The sequence below is a fragment of the Eptatretus burgeri genome, chromosome 2 (genome assembly GCF_056783735.1).
Source record: "Eptatretus burgeri isolate ZD-2024b chromosome 2, Ebu_testis_v1, whole genome shotgun sequence".
Taxonomy (NCBI): Eukaryota; Metazoa; Chordata; class Myxini; order Myxiniformes; family Myxinidae; genus Eptatretus; species Eptatretus burgeri.
The window spans coordinates 120,367,883-120,394,077 of record NC_140962.1 but is presented as its reverse complement, the minus strand read 5'-3'; the positions used below and the strand labels follow the sequence as shown (position 1 = coordinate 120,394,077).

Genomic DNA, 26,195 nt, shown 5'->3' with positions numbered 1-26,195 from the left:
CTTAATGTGAATGCAATGATGGCTGTTCCTCCGCCCACATGAGATGAAAAGCAACTTTTACATTTGATCTCAATTAAAGGTCACATTCGAAACAAAGCTGTTAGCTGTTAGCTAACAGCTTTGTTCGAAACCAACCCACAATTGCAAGAAGTAACTAGAAGGGCATTCGGTAGAGCGCATACCGCCGCCACGTCATGCCTGATCCACTAGAACATATCGGGCCCAATACATTTTTGAAATATCATTCCAGACAGTACTATATCATTTTTGGCCTGATCTCTCAATGGTGAAGAATCACTTGAAAAATTAAATAAGTCTCATAGCCAAATCCGGATTCGGATCTTCACCAAAATCAAACCAATTAATCGTTGCGACACACCCAGCCTGTCCATCAAGTTTCGTCCGAATCCGTCCACAACTTTTTGAGATTTCTTGATATATATGTTGTTGTTCATCTTTCGGCTGCTCCCGTTAGGGGTCGCCACAGCGGATCATCTGTTATGATCCGCATACTGATTTGGCATCGGTTTTACGCCGGATGCCCTTCCTGACGCAACCCTGGTCGCCTCGTACGACACAGGGATAAGGATTGGGTTTCGCCATGATTCCGGGCTGCTCTACACCCTCTCATAGCACGGCCCAGTGCAGAGCTCCCGTCCTCAAGCGATCCTCCAACCCAAGCCTCCGAGTAGCCGGATTACAGGCGCACGCCACGACGCCCGGTCTTTCTTGATATATATATTAGTTTAGCCCAATCTCTCAATGGTGAAGAAACACTTAAAAATTATTGTAGCTGGATCCGGATTCGCATCTTCACCAAAATCGAATCAGTTCGTCCCTGTCACACACCCAACCTGCCCACCAAATTTCATCTGGATCTGTACACAACTTTTTGAGATATCCTGCAGACAGACAGATAGACAGACAGACAGACGTGAAAACATTACCTCCTTCACCTTCAGTGTCGGAGGTAATTAAAGGTCCCACGAGAGAGTAAGAGATGACATAAGTCGAAGAGAAACAACATCAGAAGCTTTTAACTCGAGTTATGGTCTGCAAAATGATTTTGAAAGGTCATTTGACCTTTGACTCGTACAATCTAAAATTGAGTCAGTTCATCTTTGTTTTACTTTCTATAAGTGTATCAAGTATGGTTGAAATATCTTCAGTGGCTCACAAGTTATTGTGGTGACACAGATCTTCAATGAAATGGCACCTGACCTCAGTCCTTCGACCTTTTGAACCCAGAATGTAATCAGTTCATCCTTGTGTTGCAGTTAATAGTTCTGCTAAGTTTGGTCAAAACCCCTTCAGCGGTTCACAAGTTTATGGGGGCAACTAAAATCTGTGACTTTCAGCTAAATAAAGGTCACAATACTTTTAACCCTTTGAACCCAAAATCGAATCAGTTCATCTCTGCATCATAATACGCCTTTGTACCAAGTTTAATTAAAAACCCCTTCAGCGGCTCACAAGTAAAGTTATCATGGTGCCAATAATTAATCACGGACAGACGGATGGACAACCTGAAAACATAATGCCCCTGGCACCTTCAAAAATAAACTTATGGCAGAGAAATAAAAAGAAATCCAAAACAAATCAAATAGCGAGAAAAAAATAAAATGAAATACCAACAATAATTCCAATAAAGAAAGAAGCAAGAGGAGATTGCCATGCAGCAGAGGTAGAGAAAAGCTTCATGATAGCCGAATGGGGGTAGAAAGGGCCAACAGAGGAAAACAGAATCAACAGTGAAATGGGAAACAGCACCAGACTGATAGGACAAGTGTTCAAAGCTTACCAGGAAAGTCCTTTGCCGTAAGCTCAAGCGTATGTGACAATTGCAGTGCTCCAGTGATGATGTCCATTGTATATACCAGTACAGCACCACTGGAGAAAGACGATACCAAACAATAAAAACAAGACAATTAGAGCCACCCCATCTCAATTAGAAAAAAAAAAAGACATCATCGCCTCTCGTTTTTCTCTTGCATTCGCAAACAAACTACACTTACCTGGCACAGCCAAAAGCAAGTAGCCGGTATTTGCTGTTGATGGCCACACAAGTCCCATCGCTCACCTCCTGGGCCAAAACTCCATACACTTGCTATGCAACAGAAATGGAGAAAGGACAAATTTAATTGAGCGAGGAGGTTGACTGTGCTTGCAAGCATCAAGTTTCGGAATAATGTACACCGCCCTTCAGTAACGCACCTCAGTGTTATGAACACTACCAGCAGTGAGGAAACCAGCACGCCCATCAGCGAGTACAGCAGCAAAGCCAGTAAGCGTCGGGGCAAACTCAAGGCAGCGAACATGTGCACCTTCTCCAGTAAGTACAGGTCCTACACAAGATTGGAAAGAACTTACTTTTTTGAGCTTTGTTAGAAGAATTTGCAGACTTTTCTGGAATGGTTTCTCCCCCCCATCCCTTCCCCTCCAGAATGTCTAAATGGGACACTTCACAAGATTCCCCGATAATGCTATTCTAAGGCAGAAGTTGCATTTTCAGTGTGTGAAAGATAGAACTGCCCACTACTAAAAGCTATGTTAACAACCATACTACCCACAAGATCAGTCAGCCTACATAGACTTCAGAAACCTTATTGGAAATGCCAGCACCCCTCCCCACACCATCCTGCTTGGTAAAGGAAGGGAATCAATACTGGTCAGGACCCATGCAGCAAGTCCTGGTGCGGCACATGAGTTCACAGTCACCATTTCAGTGCAAAAGTGCTGCTTGGACGTAATCAATCACGGAACAGTTTGCCAGCTCGGCTCTCGGGAGAATTGCACTCCACACTGATGACAACCAGCGAACAATAAATATGTGTGCATCGATTCCCTTACAAAAATGGGGGAAGGGGCTCACAAAAAGGTTTGTGGAAGCCCATGTAGGCTATCTGATACGACACATCACAGTGCAGTCTTTCAGCAGTGGATGTTTCTGCATCTTTCAAAGTCCGCAACTGGGTTGGAAGTTACAAACACGCAAACATCCATACAAATTAAAAGGAGATAAGGAGACGATGGACAAGTCAGCATTGTGTATCATAAATGACTCCAGTATTCAAATTGTGTGAGCTATGTGCTCAGAAAGGAGCACTAAACAGGCAAACGGATATATTTTTTTTTGGGGGGGGGGGGATTACACACAGGTTTCTGGAAATGACTTTTTAATCATCGACTGTTAGAGATGAGCTCAATCAACAACTCCCAAACACATGTACTCTTCCCTAGATGCAGATGGTGTCTTGTGGAACAAACCACGGGAAGACTGCAGGTCCGTGGCAAAAGGAATGGTGCAGAGGTGCAGAGACTTGGTACCATTAGTTAGACCATCCCAGCGTACATGATGCAAGACCCCATCAACTGTCGCCACCACCAACATCGTAGGAAGTGCCACCATACTACGATACACACAAGGAGGTCAGTTGAAATACCAGATGGAGAAATATCAAAAATATGCAAGTGAAGATCATCATTTTTTTTTTCTTCCTTGAGGTGAAGAACTAATTGCTGTCCTCAAAACATTCCAGCAATGTAAATCAAAAACTATTGAGGACAATTTATAGAATAATGGGAAATTGGAGAATGGAAGAGGCAAGAATGGAGATGTGATCCACTTTCATGGCCACCATCACCCCACATCACCCCAATGACCCCATCACCAAGTTTGAGTACTGTTGGACGCCGCTATTCACGGATTCGCTATTCGCGGACCCCGTGTGTTCGCGGTTCATAAAATGCAATCTGTTTCTACATTTGTGGCCCTGTGCTTCGTGCAGTCGCGGTTTGTTTTCCCGCTTGTTTGCAGGTGTAATCGTGTATTTTTGTGGGATTTTTAATTTTCACTTATGAATCACGAACCACCAGGAGGAACCTGTACCCCTTTCCCCCATTGAAACAATGCCTAGATATTGGCAGCATTTTCCAAGAACGTATTCCCCACGAATATTGGAGTCCGACACTAATTTGAAATGAAAATTTCATGGAATTATTGAACCAATTTGCTCCCCATTACACAAGTTTGAAATAAATATATAATCAGCAATAACACCAAGAAAAACAAACAGACAACGCACGGACGGACGGACACACACATATACACACACCTCCGCCAGGCTGAACAGTTTATGTTTTGTATTGCACTGATAGGCCGGATATATGTTTCCAGACAAAAAACAAAATCAAATCTGCTTGTTATCGACACCAACCCAACTTATCCACCTAGTTTTGTCATAATCTCTCCGAACCTTTTTGACATATCATGATATACAGAGTGCCGATAGAAAGTCTACATCCCCTTTCAAATTTTTCACCTTTTGTTTCCTTGTATCCTGGAATTAAATTGCATTAAATCAGACTTTTTCCACCTTTATTTACACATCGGAACCCACAGCTTCCAAGTGAAAAACAAATTCTACAAGTTTCAGAAAATTAATTAAAAATACAAAACGAGAATATCTTGGTATAATATAAAAAACAAAATATGCAAGTGGGATCCTTTCTTCAGTTTTCTCAAGAATAATTTGCTCCGATGAAGAGATAATGCCCGGAATGTCAGTTTCTCCAGACTTTCCCACGGCAGTTCACCGAAAGGTTCTGTCCATTCAACCTACTGCATTTTCCAGTGTATAAACCGCAGCCATGTATTATTCACACCCCTGCTTTTCACCCTCAAAATAAATGAATATATATATATATATATATATATATATATATATATATATATATATACACATGTATACATATTTGCATTCATTGTCGAAGCTCGTATGAGAGCTAACACACAATGCACAGCAAGGGGGGCATGAGACAAGAGGGGTGGGAGAGGGAAGGACAAAATAGTGGAGAACAGAGACATTAGGAGATCTGTGGAAGGGAGAGGGATGAGGTGGGGAACACGGGGTATACAAGATGGACATTACAGGGACTTTCAGGAAGGAAAGCAGGGAATTTGAAGGAGGTGGGTTTGGGGTGGATTAACGGGGGCAGAAAAGATCTAGGTTTTGGATGGGGGATGAAAAGAGGTGGTGGTGAACAGCTGTATTGAAGACCTGGAGGGAAGAATGGGATTGAAGAGAGTGAGAGTGTATTCCAAAGGTGGGGAAAAAGAGGAATGAAAGAGTGAAGTTGAGCAGTGATTCGTGATTCTGGTAGTTTTACCAGAAGGAGGTTGTTGACGGACTTTGAGAGCCCTGCGGAACATTGTGGGGGGGGGGCATATCACAGACAGAGCAGGGGGGTGGGGGGCGAGACAGGAGAGGAGACGGTAGAAGACAGTAATGTATAAACGTATATTGATCATTTTATTTTCTAATCTAGATCTAAATACTGTTGTGGGCCGGGGGTCGGTGGCGAGAATGACCACGAGGTGGGGAAAGCTTGTGTTGTCTCCCACCAAACTCCCCGGAATTGCAGGCTGTCACTCCGGATAATTCCGTGACGCGGCGGGTTACTGAACCGACCGTGGTCGCCAATATCTCAACCGCATAGCGTAGGGTCTATTTGTCTATAACCAATATACCGAATTAACTACACGATTTCGACTACCGGGGAAACCACGCCCTCAGCACGTCTTGCTCGAACCAGGTCACTCTACCGACTGCTGTAGAGTTCCAACTACCGACTACCAACTCCGGTTTGGGTGCAGCCGAGTAGAAACTGCCAAAGCCATGCCGGCTGGAATGAACGGATTATCGGGTATAAAAACCCGGCTAAACTCAGATCCGAACCATGCTGGCCCAATTCAAGAAGGGACGGAAATGAACTGGGGACATTTCTAACAAGTTTTAATTACAGTAAAAGACAAAGGCAAGACTTAACGCGAATATGCAAGTAGTATTTCCAATGTTCCAAAAACACTTATTCAGTTCTACTTACCAGACGGGCCCACACGCAGACACACACACAAATGAAAAGAAACCCAGAGTTCTTTATTGGACCCTCGCAGCCGAGGAGAGAGACGAGCTCGGGGTCAGAGTTCGGATGGGTACCTGGCCGTCGGAGAAAGGGGGTACTCCGTGTTGCGGCACCTGACAATGGTCGCTGGTTTGGTCCCCAGTCGCACGTGTGGGACTCGAGGTTTGTGGTGGAGCTCGGGTGATGAATGGCCGGGGTCCACGGAGGGGAGTCAGAGTCGCTCTTTCCTTCCTTGTAGAGGGCCAGCAGAGACACGTTCGCCACCTCGTCGACCTTTTGCTCAACCCTCGTGACAGCAAAAACCCTTTCGTGACAGCAAAATCCCAACAAACACTCTGCCTCAGAGAGTGCTCGGGAATTTATGGTCCTCCCTCAGCGGGGAAGGGCCTTGGTGAACACACCTCGCTGTCTGCCTTTGATTGGACAGGGTCCCACGGCGGGTTTTCGGCCTTGTTTGGAGAAAGCCAACCCTCCCCTCCACGCGTGTTCGAGAAAGGTCGTGGTGGTGAAACTGCCTCGAACATCCTCGGGAACCCGTCTCAGGCAAAGGTGTGCTGTGGCCCGCGAACCGAGGGCTGCAAGCATGATGGTACCGTCGATCGTAATGGGCCGAGGTCATGCAGATGGGGTGGTTGTTAGATGGCTTGTTGGAGGGTTCGTTGGATGTAAAGATTTAATAACCTAACTGAAAAGAAATCACAACGCATGCCTTTGATTCTCCCACTAGACAAAAGGAAAGGGATCTGACTACACACATACTTAATGACATAACTGACTTTTGGGACATCTATATATGTTGAATGCTTATGGTTTCCAGATCTGTAACAATATGTTTGTACATGAACTTTGTACAGAACAACGTGACGGAGGTATAAACATGCTTACTCCCATGTCCGCTTAATTTCGTGTAACAGTCTTATTCTCATTTTCAAGAAGTTGAAGAGAGAGGAGAGGATACCAAGAAGTTTATATTTTTATTTCTTATTTTTTAATTTTGGAAAGAGTATTTTTTTTTTTACTGCAAAAAGGAAGAAAAGGAGTCGTACCAGTATTACACATATTTATTGTGGATTTGTGGCCCTGAAAAGGGCCGCTCGGGTTTTATGAAGCTTTTCAGCTAAACCCGAGGAAATCCTCATCAATGCTTTCCTCATCAAAGACGAATGTAACTTCTTGTCCGAATCAGAGTAAAGCAAATCCCCATCACTGAACATGTTGCTGTCACGGTAATTTGTAGCCTTCTCCTCCCAAATTATGTTGTCCTCTGTGCCGTCCATGTTGTTGGAGATGCAGCATTTTGGAAATGTTCGCTTGATGATGTCCGACGGTATCTCCTCCCACATCTTGACGATCCAACCGCCGCTCATCATAAGGTCGACCTTTCTCATCCTCCCGATGAATACCGGCAGTCTCGCAGTCTCTATAATGCTCAGCCAACGTAGCGACGGGAGTAATGGTGAAAGTTCAACAAAGATGCATGTGACCAATGCTCCTCAGAATTCGGGTCGAAAATCCCGGTGGGAAACAAATCAAGAAATGTTGATTTTCAACTGATGAAAATACCAAGTCCGGGAAATAGGAAAGTTCATCTGTGGTGATTCCACCGTGATGCAGCTAATGTTCCTCAAAACCTGGGTCGAATACAAAGGCCTGCTCAGTAAGAAAGTTTGTCTGGTCGACGCGAGTAATCCATGGGAAGCAAGTTCGGAACCGCTAATAGAAACGAGGGAAAACAAAGAGAAGCAGGAAGATCAAAGAGAACCAAAGGAAGCCAAAAGAACCAAGCAGCACTGGTACTTAAAGCTTCACCATCCTTCGTGGCTCCTCGCTCTCATGAGATTCCTCTTCTTCCTTTTAAATCCATTTCTTGCCCTCTTCTAGAAAAGTACTCGGGGTTGATTGGTTGTTCCTGATTTTAAACCACGCCCTGCTATCCAGCATTTCCCAGCATAGCGTCAGCATGTAAGGAACAAGCTTGGTGGATTAATTCTGCCTGCACCGGATGTTCATGTAAAAAAAATGATGCATGTAAAAAGACAGTCAACACGACAAGTCCCTCACCTATCCACCCCTTCTGCTGTGCACGAACAATGACACCGGCTGGAAACTTGTCTTTGGGCAGTGTCTTCCTCTTGAACACGGCATACGAGGGAAGCTAGCCACGCAAGCTTATTTGAGGTGGGTGCTCCATTATTAGACTCTCGCCATTGTGAATAATTCTCCTGTTCTCCGGCATCTCCGCACGTTTCCGAGCGTCCACACACTGTTAATAAAACACTGAAAAACTCTAAACCTGAACCGTTTTTCAAAATAAAAATGGTGGAATTGAGCTTAACAGCAGTTCCAACTGCTACAAAAGCGTTCATTCGGAATATAATTAAAATTCAGCATTGATCGTTTTTAAGACCGATTTTTTTTCTATACCAGTGTATGAACCGCACCCCCATCTTTTACCTCTTTTCAGACCATGGTGTGGTCACATTTTTGGCAATAATGGAAAATAATGACATCACTGGATAATTTCAATATTTTCCCCCAATGATTTCTGTCACTCTCCTGGCAATCTGTGCTGTCCAGACAGTGATCAAGACCTTTACATCCGATCACACTGCCATTTTAATGTCATGTATATTCTGGGGCTTGTTAAATACAGGTTAATTCAATCAGTGATACACAACTACTACCAGTAAATGTATAACCAATGAACAATCATGGATATTGAAACAAAGACAAATAAACTGTGTTCGTTGGGGTGTCAATATTAACAAGCTTTGGTGGAAAGAATAGAGACAAATAGCTGATAAACCAGAATGGTGGAGCCTTGGTTTAACAAACCAAGCAACAAGCAGCTGCCACTCACTCAACAATCATCAAAGAATGTGCATGACCTCAACTAACTGACAAAAAAAAAACCAATGTCACCCGAAGGGTGACCCGTATCTTGCCAAAAGGTGACCACGTGTGACTTATTTAAGGTCACACTGAGGTGAACAGAGCTGCTATCCACCAGGAGCGACTCCTTGAGGAATATCTGCCTACGAGAGATTCCGATGAGAATCGTTCTACAGAGTAACCATGAAAAATATGCTTTTGCCTCATAACGTCACCAAATGACGTCATAATGTCTCAAGCTTGACATATCTAGAAAGCACTCATCGAGGTGTTCAATTTGAGGTACTACACGATATGGTTCCTAAAACTTGAAAATTGGACCTTGGGGTCAAATATGTTTGACCTGAGGCGCTAACCATGAAGGTCAAGGCCAATCGCCACCAAAAATTAATCAGCTGCTCGAGCGCCAGACCATGAACTATATTCCCATGAAGTTTGAAGATGATCCGATCAAAATTACTCAAAAAATAAGGGTTTCGTCGACTCCCCTGATTTGCGACAAAGTGACCTTGACCTTTGACCTTCAAAATTTTGTGCACTGAAAGGGACCTCTATAGGCCTCTGATATGCGAAGTTACAAAAATTTCCAATGATAACTGTGCTCTGCAGAATTTTTATACGTGATTACAGACAAACAAACAAGCAAAAAAAAAACATACAAGCTGACTAACGTTTTGGCAAGATAACAACAATCAGTGCGAAATTTGCTGTTGGGGATTGCGAATGACATCTACTGCTTTACACCAATATTTATTACTTGCAAATAAAACCCATCGCTTCACTGACGGGAATGTTAAAGGGGGGGAGGGGGAGAGCGAAAGAGGAGGGACGAGAGAGGAGGGGGGGAGAGGATGGAGGGGGAGCTAGGAGGGGGCAAAGGAGGAGAGAGCAAGGAGGGGGGGGGAGAGTGACGCTTCACCACACGTCGCTATACACTCCGGGACATTGAGAGTGCAAGGAAGAGGTGGGAGCAAAGAGGATGGGGGAGTAAGGAGGGGAAAGGGGTGTTCTGGACTTGTGTTTGGTGGTGGGACTTGAAGGGGGGGGAGACTTGACTTCCATTTGGGAGGGAGAGTTGAAGGGAAGCGGGGAAGGAGTGCGGATGTGTCCCATCTGCCGGCATTAGTACAGGATTGAACAAAATGGGGTACTACGTCAAAACAGCACGTTCAAACAGGATATAAAACCACCCATCACTTTTAAACAGCATGTTCCATTTTTAAAGAGCTTTTACATGGGCTTCCCTTGAGGTATGCGACTCGAACTGCCTCTACCACCGTTTACCTGCTCTGGAACTGGATCTCTCCAAGGGTGGTGGGGTGGGGAGTCACACACTGCCCAGAATACCAAAGAACACACAAACTGGAAAAACGAACACCCCTCCAGCAGTCGGACCCACCGCCAAGCCCAACCCCACAGGTCAAACCCCGAAACATTGCTCAAGTCAAAAGACCCGTGTGTGTGTGTGTGTGTGTGTGTGTGTGTGTGTGTGTGTGTGTGTGTGTGTGTGTGTGTGTGTGTGTGTGTGTGTGTGTGTGTGTGTGTGTGTGTGTGTGTGTGTGTGTGTGTGTGTGTGTGTGTGTGTGTGTGTGTGTGTGTGTGTGTGTGTGACAATGTGTCTCCTCCACAACTCCAAAAACCATGAAACCTAGGACCCTGAACTTTGCATGTATAATCAGAGAACTCTAAGAGAGAGTGCATTATTGACAATTGGGTGTTTGGGTGAATTTAAACACCCCTTTTTGAAGATCGATCTCTCTCAATCTCTCTCGAGCTCTCGCTCTTGCTCTCTCTCTCTCTCCCCTGCCCCGACACAGCTGATCATCCGCACATGCATGCAATTACGAGCGCAGTTTCTCGGCGTCTCTTGGTGGTGCGTAGCACGTTTCGTTGCCATTTTCTCGCTCCTTTCTAAAACCTTTTGGTTTTTCTATATCGCTTCTTGTATTGTCCGAGAGAGAGAGAGAGACACAGAGACAGAGACAGAGACAGAGACAGAGACAGAGACAGAGACAGAGACAGAGACAGAGACAGAGACAGAGACAGAGACAGAGACAGAGACAGAGACAGAGACAGAGAGAGAGAGAGAGAGACAGAGAGACAGAGAGAGAGAGAGAGAGAGAGAGAGAGAGAGAGAGAGAGAGAGAGAGAGAGAGAGAGAGAGAGAGAGAGAGAGAGACAGAGACAGAGACAGAGACAGAGACAGAGACAGAGACAGAGACAGAGACAGAGACAGAGACAGAGACAGAGAGAGAGAGAGAGAGACAGAGAGAGACAGAGAGAGACAGAGCCAGCTCACAGTCCAGTGTTGGGACGTTATCAACCGGTAGTCTGGTGAGGCCGCCGGCGGATGGTTTTTTTTCATTACTGTGGTTGTGTTTTGTTGATAATTTTTGGTGTTTAAAAGACGCTATTTTTTTGCAGAGCTCGTTAACGAGTATCCCTTTGTGCGTTGAACATGGCAGGCGAACGTTTCCGCATCACAAATTACGAGGAATTAACCCGTAAACACAGACTTGTCTGCACTCCTCCTTGTGAAGTGAAAATTGAAAATGCTCTCTTAGCGATTGGAAACATAATCGGTTCACATCACATCCGTGCAGCTTCTCGCATGGACAAAAAAACTCGTCATATTTGTCTCAGATGTGCACATGGTGAATTATGTTGTGGAACGAGGTCTCTTCGTCGAGCCGGACCTCTACCTCACTGTATCCTCGTTACAAACGCTGACGACGAAAATTAATATCACCAATGTCCCGCCGTTCATCAAGAACGAGGAGTTATGTGCTCAGTTGAGAAGGTTCGGTACAGTAGTATCAAAAATTACCATGCTGCCGTTCATTATACTCGAGTAGTGGAAAGTTTAAACACGTAATGACATTCAAAAGAGTTGTGTACATGATACTGCCTGAAAACGTGAAACAGTTAAATGTGGTTTTTAGTGCGAAAATTGACGACCATGTTTACCTTCGCATTCTGCGAAAGCTTATGTTTTGGTCGCTGTGTATTTATTTATTTGTGAATATGTGTGTTTGTTTGTTATTCGCATAACTCAGAAAGTATTGAACCGAATTGCATAAAATTTGGAGGGATGATTCGTGAGTATCCAAGGACGATTTGATTAGATTTTGGGAGCGATCGGGTCAAAGGTCAAGGTCAAGGTCATGAAAAGGTCAAAAACACTCTTTTGAGCATAACTTCCTTCATAATACAGCTATCGACATGCAACCAATGCCATATTGTTCCATGACGAGATACCTTTCGGATATGTAGTGTTGGATTTGAAGTAACGTCATCGGAAGTGCATCTAAATGACGTCACAAATTTTCAATTTTCGATCTCATCAGTTTTGATCATAGTTTTGTAGGACGTCACACACCAAATTTAACTTCGATCGGACTGACCGTTATGACGTCATTGACGTTTGAACATGACGGTTTTCAATTGTGGCTAAAATGTCCTGATATTTTACATTCAAATATCTATATAATTTATAAAACAAAGTCTCCCAAATCCAGACATTAGGATCAGTACCAAAATATCTGCTTATTGATGTACAGGTTTTGCCAATTAACTCTGTAGTCAAGGTCAAGGTCACACTCAAGGTCAAAATATACTTGTAGGCATAGCTTCAGATCTAATAGAGCTATTGACATCAAACCAACGTTAAAACGTTCAGTGAACTACGAGTGTTCAGAATGGTAGTCCCCGATTGGACGTGACATCCCCGGAAGTGCGTCAAAATGACGTCAAAAGATGACGTCATTTTTCAACTTTTTAATTTTTCAGTGTTTATCATTCCATTTTGTTGGACTGCCTTCAAGGAGGTTACACACCAAATTTGACATCAATCGGACTGACGGTTGTGACGTCATGGACGTTTTAAAATGACGTTCTTCAAATGTGCCCGGAAAAAAGTTGCGGCAGCGAAGGTATGCGCTCTACCGAGTGCCCGTTCTAGTTATAAAATGTACGCCTCCACGGATGTAATGACGTGTCATATCTGCGGGGCGTACGGGCACGTGAAAAATTCCTGTCCCAAAGTGGCTACGTCATCAGAAAGGCAGCAACAAGAGATAAGAGATCCTCCTCCCCCACCTACTGTAGAACGAGAAACGATCGATCCCTCCCGCCCCCCTCCTGCTGGTGGGCAGGAAGAGAATGACCCCTCTCACCTATCTTCTGGGGAACAAGAGGCGGTAGACCCCTCCCCCCGACCTATCGTCGAGAGAGAAAAAGACCCCTCCCCGCCAGCTATGGTTGCATGCGAAGAAGACCCCTCCCCCCCCACCTATGGGGGGGGGAGAGAAGAAGACTTTTCCCCATACAGTACAGGACAGTACAGATGAAAACATGGAGGTTTTCATAACAGTTGCCCAGAAAAAAGGTCAAAAACGTTCATGTTCAGGAGTGACTGAGGGAAAAGAAATGCATTATAAGATCCAGGCTGTGTCGGTCTTATCAGACCTTCAGAATGAGTCAAACATAGACAATCTTGTGGTACTGGAAAGCACACGAGGACCGGGGCTACCAGTGAGTAACCCGTTTGCACCACTCGCTGATATAGACATAGACAGTGAGGTTCGTACAACTCAAGATGACATGAGTGGATGTATTGACAGGCAGATTCTCTCCAATGAGTTTGCAGAGGAGCATGCCAATAAGAAAGAATCAGCAAAGATGAGACCCCCCCTTGGAGAAAACTGTTAATCTGTCCAAGGCTGAACAGATCAAGGGGGAATCTTTCCATGGAAAAGATGCTGAGGGAGATGCTACATGTAAAAATGTAGAGTCAGAAGTGTCTATAAATAATACAGATCTCGTTGACCCTATTGATATCGATGGGTTTGAATTTAATAGCGAACAAATAGAGAACAACAAAGATGAAGAGGTTAGCCCTAACAAAACCTCTTCTTCCCCATCAGTCAGCACTTCATGTTCTCAAAATTGCGAAGATGGGGGGAATACCAGAGAGGTTTCCCAAGAAGATGTCATTCAGTTCCTTGACAAAACTTTTAGGAAAAGACATGTTAAAATCAAGGATTTTTTCCCAGATTTACATGCTTTTCTTCAAACTGCAAAGGATATGGTCCATGAACCCAAAAAATGTCAGAACCCCAATTTCAACGGTTAAGGAAGTGCACCACACTAAGGCTGCAAAGGAACACCTTGAGTAAAAGAAAACTTTGAATAAGAACAGTATGGAGATGAAGGTAGCATCTTTAAACATCAATGGAGGCCGCAGCTGTGTGCGTCACCTGCAGGTGTTTCAACTTTTTGAGAACCGAAAAATTGATGTTTTAATGCTACAAGAAACACATGCCAATCAATCCTCTGAGGCTGAGTGGTGCAGAATATTTAAAGGTTGCCACCTTTTCTCTCGTGCTTTGGAAGAGGCTAAATCAGGTGTGGCAGTAGTCTTGCATCCGAGACTCCAACCCTTAGAGATTGTTTATAGAGAAGTTTGTAAGGGGTTTTTGATTTCTGTTGACTTTATTAGCAGTAATCAAAATATCAGTATAATTAATGTATACTGCCCCAGTGCTAGCTCTGAAAGAACTTCCTTCCTTTACAAGTTGTCAGATTTTCTAAGTTCTATTGACTTTACTAATTTAGTGTGCATGGGAGGAGATTACAATTGTACCCTGAACACTGGGCTTGACAGAAACACTCCTGAACCAATAATTCCCCCCCCCCCCAGTGCAAGACCATTGGCACAGCTTATATTGAAATATAAACTTGTACATATTTGGCGATCACAGAACCCTAACACCCGTCAATATACATGGGTTTGTTCTTCAAAAAAAAATCATCTCACCATGGGCCATCTTGACAGACTGTATGTGAACCAAAGAATGGTAAATCTCGCTAAGAGAACATGTACAAGTCCGTCGGGGTTCTCCGACCATCACATGGTTGTAATGGTTTGTGCATTACCGTTTCACTCTTGTAGAAGTGCATACTGGACTTTTAATGTCAAACTTTTACAAGATGTACATTTTAAAGATGCTTTTCGATTAGTATGGGGAAAATTAGAAATGGAAAAACATTCATATTTAAAACATTAGACAATGGTGGGACTGCACAAAATCCCAAATTCGTGTTTTTTTGCCAGCAATATTGTTTGTACACCACTAGTAATGCATCTGGTTTGATATGTGTTAAAATCTGAAATACTTGACCATGAACAAAAAGCAGGAATATCTGTTAAAAAAATGACCAGCAATTGACAGAAAAAAAGACCCTACTGGCCGAACTGGTGAAAGAGCGTGCAGCCGGAGCACTTGTCCACCTCAGGATGAGCAAAATACGGCTGGACATACCAAACAAGGATTTATTCAACTTGGAGAAGGCTACCAAAACTTCCCAACAGATCCATAGCATTCGCTCTCCTGAAGGTGTTCTCCTGACTCGCCAGAGTGATATTAAGAACTCACTGCAAAACTTCTACTCAAAACTTTTTTCACCTAGAATGATAGATAAGACTGTGGCAAACGGAATGATTGACATTCTTCCATCCCTTTCAGAAGAGCAGCGACACTATCTCGAGGGTGACACCTCCTTGAGGAACTCAGTGTAGCGTTAAAACAAATTGAGGATGGAAAAGCCCCTGGACTGGATGGGCTCCCGGTTGAATTGTGTAAAGCTTTCTGGGACATTTTTGGCCCTACTCTACATGAGATTCTCCTTGAAAGCCTTGAGCATGGTGAACAACCATTAAGCTGCAGGAGAGCAGTCTTGTGCCTCCTTCCCAAAAAAGGTGACTTGCAGCAAATTACAAATTGGCGGCCTGTATCATTGCTTAATACGGATTATAAGATCATGTCAAAAGTGTTTGCAACTCGCTTAAGATAAGTCATCTCTTTCCTGATTGGCGAAGACCAATCGTATTGTGTCCCTGAGCGTTCCATATATGATAATGTATTCCTGGTGAGAGACTGGATCAGCATGGGACAAAATACTTCTCATGGTTGATTTATTACTCCTGGATCAGGAAAAAGTGTTTGATAGTGTAGATCATGATTTTTTGTTTGCAGTTCTCACTAAAGTGGGTTTAGGGGAAAATTTAATTTCTGGTATAAAATTATTGTATAACAATGCATCATGTCTACTAAAAGTAAACAATAGTTTGTGTTATTCCTTTCCCTTTCAGCGAGGCATCCGTCAGGGCTGTCCACTGCCAGGCATGCTGTATACTCTCTCTGTTGAACCCTTACTGACTCTGCTCCGGGCTTCCATGTCAGGGGTGTCCTTAGCGGACAACTCTAAATTTGTTATTTCAGCTTATGCTGATGACTTGTGTGTTGCGGTTTCAAACCAGCAGGATGTGACTGAAGTATCTCATGGCTTTGCCAATTTTGAGCTCGCCTCGTCCGCGAGGGTAAATTGGAAAAAAAGTGTCACGCTTTGGTTGTCCTCTAATTCCCTCTTTCAATCACTGTCTTCACCTTCTCCTCTGCCAACACTTCCAAGAGGAATGCAATGGGAAAGAGAAGGGTGCAAATATCTCGGTATTTTTTCGGGAACTAAAAATTATGAAAAGAAAAATTGGGATGGCTTCCTGGATAATATCAAACAGAAACTGGCAAGGTGGAAAGGAATGCTCCACGTCCTGTCGTTAAAATCACAGGTGACTATCATAAATAGCCTGGTGGTTCCAACTATATGGCACAAAGTCATTGCACTCCAACCTCCTAGAGATTTAGTTGCCAACATTCAGAAGGTTCTGATCAATTTTTTTCTGGGGAGGCCATCATTGGCTCAAGCCAGATGTGTTGTGCAGGCCCCGACACGAAGGTGGCCAAAGTGTGGCACACATCCAAAGTCGAATAATGACTTTTCGACTGATGACAATAAAGCGTCTACTGTATAGCGAGTTTGCACCATGGCATCCTCTCACTAATGCCCTGCTCAGACGAGCAGATGGAATGAACTACGACCGGGAACTCTTCCTCATAGATCTAAAGCAGGTCGAAAGGACTCAGCTCCCCTATTTTCATCAAAGCCTTTTGAATGTGTGGCAATGCCTAGGAGTACAGCGATTGGAGGTCTCATATGATGCTAAAAAGTTTATACATGAGCCACTCTTCCAAAATCCATTGTTCTCCGAAATATCCACCAGCAGGTCATTCATGAAAGTCTTTACCAACAGAAAAATTAACAAAGTACGGGACTTAATGGATTGTACAGGCATTTTAGCAGAAATATTTGGTCAACCTCACACAAATTGCAACAAAAGCAAACTCAACAGATTTTGGTTCCTCAATACATCCTCAGTGAGAGAAAAAAAAGTCCTAAGGAATCCTCCGGGGGGAAAGTCCTGAAATCATGGAAATCCAATATGGCCACCTCCCGGCTTTGGCGAAAATTGTAAAGATTGATATTTTAAAATGTAAATATATGTTTTTCTGCATTCTAATGATGGTCAGTATATTGATATACAAGAATAATTATAAAAAAGTGTAATGTATTGAGGGTAAAATATAAAAAATTATAGCTTTTTTATCCAAAAATGTCAATATTTTTTCTCTAAAAAATATTTTGACTTGAGAAAGTTTGTTCATATAAGAACATATGTATCCCCAGGCATACATACTATATATTTCCAGATACAGGGACATTAGTACTATCCTCTGGTGAAAGAATTAACACACAATATTAATTTTATTGAATTTATTTCCATTTGCCTACCCCTTCCCCTTTAATTTGAAATATGTGCACTTTGTGCGTATTCGGTCCAAACAAAGGATAAACGCCTGGCTATGGCTAATACATGAATATGATTAAGACAAATTCTGATTTTAAATACCATAGCTATGTTTATTTGTTAATATAACATTGTCAGTTCAAACTTTAAAACAATTACACTAATTCTGGAATTTTTATTTTCAGGCATGGAGGGACCTGAACGGTGTGCCATCTGCAAACAGGATGGAAGAGGCCCATCAGCTTCAACTGTAACAGAAAAGGGGTGTTCAGCCATCAACCAGGCCAGCAGCGCAAGGAAAGACAGCATTCACACTGTACCTGGGGAAAGAGTGCACAAAGACTGCCGGCATAGATACTGCAACCCACATCAGATAGCCAAGGATACCAGGAAAGAAGAGTCAAAGGCCAGTACAAGCAGTGATAGACATGTACGAGGTAATCTGAGGAGGGGTTTTCTTTCAACACTGATTGCCTTTTCTGTGGTAGACCAGCCAAGTTTGGGAGGAAGCAGAAGATGCAGGATGTGCTTCAAGTAAAGACAATTTAATTGAAGGACACGCTCCTGGCAATATGCCGCGAACGAGCCGATGTTTGGTCAGATGCTGTGAAGGCACGGATTCTGCATGTGCATGACTTGCACGCAGCAGATGCAGTTTACCACCAGACATGCAGTGTTAACTTTCGCACAAATAAACAGATACCAATAGCCCATGTGATGGACACCAAAGAGTCAAAGAGGACAAGGCTTGGACGGCCTCGGGGCGATGAGAAGACAGCAGCATTCTTGCAAGTGGCAAGATATTCTTACAGTGCCGGGGTCGGTAACGAACCGACAACTCTGACGGAGCCGCAGGTCGAGTCGGCCCGACCGATCGCCCGGAATATAGATCGTCGCCCAGATAAGTCCGAGTCAACGGATCCTTGTACAAGAACCGAAATACGCCAATGCGCAGACCACGTGGGGTAGGGTCGATTGCCAATCTTCAATTTACCTAAATACCCACGTGATCAACTACCAGGGTATTCCACCCTCGACGGAACTCGTACGGAACAAGCCGCTGAGGCGAGCCTGTCGCGTGCGCGATTCTGAGCGGCTTAATCGCCGGTCCAAATGTCCCCCTTTTACGGCAAACCAACGGCTTTCTAACTACCAACACACAAAATGCTCAGTCAATGAAAGAATCAACATGACGAGCTGAAAACATTTAACAATTGGGGTATTTATTAATAATAATGGGGAACTAGGGAAGCACGTAAGAGCAGAACTATACCGACTATACGAAATGCAATGCAATCATTTACAGCACACAAAGCACTTAACAATTAACAGCACACAAAGCCAACAACCCCCTTCTGGTAAAACTACCAAAATCACGAATCACTGCTCATCTTCACTCTTTCATTCCTCTTTTTTCCCGCCTTTGGAATAAACTTCCTCACTCTATTCTTTCCCATTCTTCCCTCCAGGCTTTCAAAACAGCTGTTCACCACCACCTCTTATCTTCCCCCATCCAAATCCTCGATCTTTTCTACCCCCGATAATCCACCCAAGCCCACTTCCTTCATTTCTCCTGCTTTCCTTCCTGAAAGTCCCTGAAATGTCCATCTTCTCTTCGCCATATTCCCCGTCCCATCCCCATCCCTCTCCCTTCCACAGTTCACCTAATGTGTCTGTTCCCCACTGTTTTGTCCCTTCCACTCCCGCCCCTCTTGTCTCATGCCTCCTTGCTGTGAGTTGTGTGTTAGCTCCCATACGAGCCTCGACCAAGGTATACAAAAAAAAAAAATTCTCTACTTATTAGACGGGCCCACGGACACGTACGCGCGCGCACACACACACACACACACACACACAAGAAATGGTGGCTGATGCCTTTAATAAAGGGCTCCAGCTCAGAAGACAGGTGAGCTGAAACCCAGGACCTATCTCGAACCTCTCCACCTCGTGTGGTCTTCAAGTTGTTCAGACCCGGGCTCCAGCGAGAGCGAGCCGGACCCAATCGCCGTGAGCCGCGATCCTTCCCAAGCTCCAGCAAATCCTCCCACGCTTCTCAACACGTGCTGGTGAGACGAGGTGCTGATCCTTCCCGTCAATGCGCCACTTCCCCGAGGAACCACCTCCAAGATGAGGTCGATGAGTCGCACCAAGCCGGGAACCAAAACGGAGAACAAAGAGCTCCACGAACCAAGAAGAAGAACCACCACCAGCAGCTCGAGCCGAGCAACCGGCTCAACTCTCTTCCAAACAAAGCAGCTCTCCAAAAAGTCTCCACCCGAGCCAAGCCGAGGCCGAAGCTCCCTGAGCCACCAACCCACTCAAACCAAGCAGGACCCGAAGGCCTGCTGAACAACCAAAGCAGAAAGCCTTCACAAAGCCTCCTCCCTATCCCAAGCCAAGCAGGACTCGACGGCCTGCTGAACAACCACTCCCCAGCAGAAGCAAAAAGCTTCCGAAAGCCTCAACCCAAACCCAAGCCAAACAGGACCCGACGGCCTGCTGAACGACCACTCCCCACACAAACAAAGAAAGGATCTCCTCTTTATCATTCTCTGCTCCCTCCCACGCGCCCGGCGTGACTCATGCCCTCGTGATCCATCCGCCGCTCACTCACGGGTTTGGAGGTAGTTGTTGATGTCATTGTCATGAATCACGGGACGGAAGGGCTCTTCTTTCTCTTCGCAGAAGAGGGGGAGGGACGTCTCCATTGTTTCGTGATCGCTCCCTAACTATTGAATTAAATAACACAGCGCACTAATCGATTTCTAAACATTTAAACAATGGAAGGTGAGCTATCTAGCGAACAAGCACTTATCGACATAGCTGACTAAAGGAACCTGTATGTTGTGTGCAATCAAATTCCAAATTCGTAACAATATCTTGAGGAAAATGATGATGAGCAGATCACCATCAATGATCTCATTGACCTCCTGACACAGAAACTGGCAGGCACTAACCACGAAGCATACAGCTACACCCACATGAAGGCGAGGCTGTGGGAACACTGGTGACAGGATAATCCAAACTATGATCAACGGCAAGCTGAACGTGGTCACCTTCAGGACAACAGCCAGGGCAGTGCTTCAGGAATATTACAACCAGCAGCAGGAAAAAGACACTACTGAAGAGAAAAATCAAGCTTGTACAGGCTGCTGCCAAACTCAAAGAAGATATTAAAGCCATTGAAACATCACATGAAGTCTACCCATGTGGTGATGACCTGCAATCGCAAGAGGCTGGCATTAAATACTTACCAGATACTCTGCTGGTACTGCTTGAAGGACTGTTTGTGGGAAAGAAAGATGGTGTTAAAGTGGCTTCAATTGGGCAAGCCATAGTGCAGGCAACTAGACCCAGAGTCTTACTGGCACCACTGCAGGTTGGGTTGGGTGTGCAGCTATATCACCACTTCGCATCACGACTTCTCGTTGACTTCATCATCACGGGTTCTGCTGTTCATATGAAGAGGTGCATCAGTTTGAACGAAATGCTGCTCAGTCACATGGAACAGACATCCCAAACCCGACAACAGAGTTTGTGCAGTTTGCAGCTGACAATGTGGACCATAACATTCGCACACTGGATGGCCATGGCACATGGCATGGGGATGATTGCTGCCGTCACCCCTGGAACCAGATCAGGCCGGCCAATACCCAGGGCTAAGGTGACGTCTCGTGATGTCGCAATGGTTGGAAGGGTGCAGATACGGTACCACATGGAAGAAAGTCACGGGATGACAGCAGTGACGTACCAGAAACTAGTCAACCTAAAAGCCCAGAACTGCTCTGAAAATCTTGATGTTCTGTGGAAGACATCCATCTTGTTTGGGTCCCCCAGACCTGCATGGTCAGGAATGATGCAATTCATACACAGGGGTGACCACCCTGACAAGGCGGCTATCATGTTTCTGCCCATGATAGACATGAACTTGAGTGACAGCACATGCATATACTGGACCCTAATGTTTGTCAGTGAACATGCATGACGCCACGGTGTCACTCCAGTAATCACCTTTGATCAGCCCATCTGGTGGAAGGCCCTCATGATCATCAACTCGGAGCCCATGGGAAGTGATCTGAAAGGGATTGTCCTATGCTTGGATGGCTTCCACGCAGAGATGAGTTTCCTCAGATGTATTGGACACCTGATGGTGTCATCCGGGCTCCAAGAACTGATGGAGTTGATATATGCCCCCAATGCAGTGATTCATATGTTTACTGGCTAGGCCATTGCCCGCGCAGTTTGTGCACACCTAATTGTTGATGCAGCCCTCAATGCCTTGCTGTTGACAAATGTGCTCAATGCGCCTCCACCATGCCTACCTGAAACATCAGAAGGCAATGGGAATGAAGATCCGGACTTAGCCGAAGCAGCTGCAAGGCCGCTACATGACCAGCATACAGATCTAAGCAATAATCCAGACTTCAACTAAGCTTGTACCCTCTATGAGAAGCTGATGGCTGGGACACTGTCTGTGGAAGAAGTAGGCAGGTCTGACGTCTTGAAACGAATCAAAGACTACCTTCAGAAGCATGCCGAGTCTGCAAAGATATCTTCTAGAACTTCAGCGCTCTGGGTTCAGTATATGGACATGCTAGACATTCTACGTAAATACATCCGGGCAGAGCACACTGGGAACTGGGCACTACATCGACAGGCCATCCAGGAAATGCTGCCTTACCTGGCAGACTCGGGCCACAACCTGTATGCCAAATCTGCGAGGGTGTATCTGCAGCAGATGTCCAACCTCAAAACTCAACATCCCAATGTCCAACAACGTTTTGATGAGGGGTTCCATGTGGTTCGACGAAGTGATCGCGTGTGGGCAGGCCTTTCATATGACCTGATCATCGAACAAGTTCTGATGAGAAGTTTGAAGACCAGCGGGGGGCTCACACGAGGGCGAGGAATGACAGAGCAACAACGGCTGGTATGGCTACTATCAATGCCTGCCTGTGCAGAAATAAACCAAGCAATTCAGGAGCTCACAGGTGTGAACTACAACACTGGAGAGCAGAAGAAGGACATGACCAAGGCAAGACAATCTCGTGACTGGAAGGACACACTATCAGCTCTTCAGTATTTACAGGAACGGAATCCGTTTAGTAGTGATCCACGTCTGAGGAACATTGCCACTGGAGTTCATGCACACCCCACCGTCAACATCGATACAGCACATGCTGTAGGAGCCAAAATATTGAAATCTATGGATGGGAAAACACCTGCCGAGTACACATTTAAGAGGAAAGACCAAGTTGTCACCTTCGGCATGAAGTCATCTGTCAAGATTGATGGAGAGCAAGTCCAGGTTGACCCACAACTCCTCTTCCAGAGACTGATCACTGTTGCACAGACAGCGGAAGAACTGGAGTCGACCTTCAAATATGAACTGTGCAGCTATCCACCAGCCCTCTTTGATTCCTCTCTTCAGCTCAGAGAAGCACACGAGCCAGTCTTTGCTGATGCCATCTGGGATCTTCTTGGATCCGATGTCCCAGCCGATATCCCCAAAGATGGGCAACAGTACGTTTTGGATGGCGGGGCACTTGTTCAACGCATTCCATTGTCTCGTGGATCTACATACAGAGACATATGCCACCAGTACACTGATTATGTAACGAAGAAGTACGGAGATGCCATAGTCATGTTTGATGGTTATGAGAGTACCAACACGAAGGACATGACACACCAGAGACGGTCTAAAGGGAATGCTGGCACTACTGTGACATTTACAGCTGACATGCATCTCACAATGAAGAAGGAACAGTTTCTTGCCAATAGGCAGAATAAACAGCGATTCATTTTTATGTTGCGTGAAGAGCTTCAGAAGAACAACTGTGAGATACACCATGCCTCAGGGGATGCTGATCTCCTGATTTTTCTGAAGGCCGTGTAGTCTGCAACTGTCACAAACACTGTGTTAGTTGGTGATGACACAGACCTCCTCGTCCTCCTATGCTACCATGCAAGCTTAAAATCCCATGACCTCTTCTTTTGTCCCGAGCCAAAGAAGAACACGAAGAAGCCTCGCATCTGGAACATCAAGGCTACAAAGAAAATGATTGGTACAGACATATGCAAGCACATACTGTTTCTACATGCAGTTCTTGGGTGCGACACGACATCTCGTCTTCATGGGATTGGAAAGGGAGCTTCCCTCAAAAAGTTCAAAGCAAGCAACACATTCCGTGAGCAGGCCAAGGTTTTTGATACATATCCAGCTTCCATATGTGATGTGGCAGATGCAGGAGAAAAAACATTGGTGATAATTTACAACGGAAAGTCAACTGACACTCTGGACACCATCCGTCATCAGTGGTACTGGGACAAGGTGGCTTTGAGCTCCTCTCACGTGCAACCACAGACGTTACCACCAACATCAGAAGCAGCAAAGTATCACAGCCTGCGCGTGTATCTGCAAGTCCAAGAATGGAAGGGATGTGCAGATGAATTTCTTCCGACAGATTGGGGTTGGCAGAAGTGTGACGAGGGTTTTGTGGCCACTTCAGGCATCAATAGCTCCAGCTCCTGAAAAGATGTTACGTGTCATTAGGTGCAACTGCCAGGCTGAATATAGCACCATGAGATGCACATGGAAGAAGCACAACATTGAGTGCACTCCAGCTTGTGGAAACTGCAGGGGCTCTGGCTGCACAAACACTCCATGTGACAATGATGAGGATGATGACGACATTGTCGAGTTCTAACTTTAAACGCTTGATTTTTCTCAACATGTATCGTAAGTTTATAATGGATGTAGTTTCTGAGTTTAATGCGAATTTTCATTTCGAAACCTTCGTCAGGCAGATGTGATTGCCCTGAGTGGAATTGTGAATTTTGTCATGTTTCAATGATTTACATAATTATATTGTATTGCCATAGACTTGATTTCATCTTGTGTCTTCAACATTTCTTTTTTTTTTTTTGTCCAGGAGCCAAAATCAGTGTCAGGTAAATCTTTTTTTTTTTCGGGACAAAAATTTGACATTTGTGGACAAAAAAGCTATAATTTTTTATTTTACCCTCAATACATTTCACTTTTTTATAATTATTCTTGTATATCAATATACTGACCATAACTAGAAACAATTAGAATGCAGAAAAACATATATTTACATTTTAAAATATCAATCTTTACAATTTTCTCATTTTCCCCGAAGCCGGGTGGCGGCCATATTGGATTTCCATGATTTCAGGACTTTCCCCCCGGAGGATTCCTTAGGACTTTTTTCTCTCTCACTGAGGACATATCCAGGAATCAAAATCTGTTGAGTTTGCTTTTGTTGCAATTTGTGTGAGGTCATTCGACATTTTGCCTGTACTCGGAGCCTTCCCTGAGACAATGGCTACCTGCCAGTTATGTGTCATCTCAAGTTGGGTTGTGATCAGTTCGAATAGTGAACAAAGTGATAAAAACAGTAATCCAGACGTTTGAAAAACTAAACATTGGATGGAACGGAGTTGATGAGGAAGCAGACCCTCGTCTATTCTTCCCAGAGCTCCTAACCACCTCGGAAAAGCAACTTGGGGTGTTCTCCACAAGCAGTGAAGAAACCAGGGTGTTCCATGTCATGGGAAGGAAAACAATTTATCTAACTTGTCTGGAAACCGTTTTACCCAGTTCTAAAGAACCCGTAAAGAATAAATGGAAGGACTTCTTACCTGCAGGAGCCTTCCTCACTCGTCTGGAACGCAATGTACAAATTTCCGACAGTCGGTAGAACAGGAGATCTAAATTGGAGACTAGCCCATCAGGCCCTAGCGACACAAACGCTACTTCATAAGTTTAATTCTCTCGTGTCTAATGTATGTCCTTTCTGTAATGATGTAGAAACTATGCACCATGCATTCATTGAATGCAAGAGATTAACACCTCTCTTTCTGCTCCTTCAATTAATTTTTTGCAAATTTAAAGTTGTTTTTTCCGTCTCTGTTTTTGTGTATGGCATTGCATGTACCAGTGCTAAAAAAAAAAAACCTGTGATGCTGGTTCTTAATTTCCTACTGGGTATTGCAAAGCTTGCTATTTACAAAACCAGGAAAGGGAAATTAGCAAGTGAAAGCAATGGGAATGTACTTTGTTGCATCAAAGGAATGATTTATGCATGGATACAACTAGAGCACGCGTTTCATTTGAATATGAGCAGCCTCCATGTATTTGAAGAATTATGGTGCATTGACGGTGTTTTGTGTGAATCTAAAGAGAACAAACTGTGCATATACTTATAATTTTAATCCCTTTCATTTGAGTATGGCTTGCACATGTGCAGCCAGATACAAATGTATACAATGTTATATGGGTTAGGGATTCACATGGTTTGGTGGTGTTTTCTATTTTTATAATAAAAAAGCTTCAAAAGTCAAAGTCAAAGTCTGTCTCTGTCTCAATATTCCCAAAAGCGAACACCCCTTTTGAAGATAATTAGTGGCGTTATTTAATTATCCCTTACAAACGTGTCATCCACAAATCACTGGACACATCACAATGCGTATAAACGCCCAGAGACTCCAGTGTTTGTGGCATTTTTTTCACATCCACAAATGCGATAACTTCTAGAATCTCTTGATTTAAGCCGAATTTCAATATTCAAACTTCCTAAGTGACCGCAGTAGCAGTTCCTGCTGCTAACAAAAAAAAAAGAAAAAAAAGTGTTCATTTGTCCAATTCGGA

The 26,195-nt window shown here is 44.3% G+C and overlaps 1 protein-coding gene and 1 pseudogene across 3 annotated transcripts in view; one reads left to right on the top strand and one right to left on the bottom strand.

Moving 5' to 3' along the window:
• The window catches only part of RIC1 (RIC1 partner of RAB6A GEF complex), a 115,499-nt gene that overhangs the window by 74,464 nt on the left and 14,840 nt on the right, over positions 1-26,195 (bottom strand). For all 3 annotated transcript variants that reach the window (XM_085871015.1, XM_085871016.1, XM_085871017.1), the window contains exons 4-7: positions 3,268-3,410; positions 2,215-2,345; positions 2,016-2,107; positions 1,802-1,890 (exon numbers count right to left, since the gene is read on the bottom strand). In XM_085871015.1, coding sequence (XP_085727141.1) covers positions 1,802-1,890; positions 2,016-2,107; positions 2,215-2,345; positions 3,268-3,410 — 455 coding nt within the window. The remainder of the gene's footprint in view (positions 1-1,801; positions 1,891-2,015; positions 2,108-2,214; positions 2,346-3,267; positions 3,411-26,195) is intronic.
• On the top strand, positions 13,171-23,420 carry LOC147032949 (uncharacterized; annotated as a pseudogene).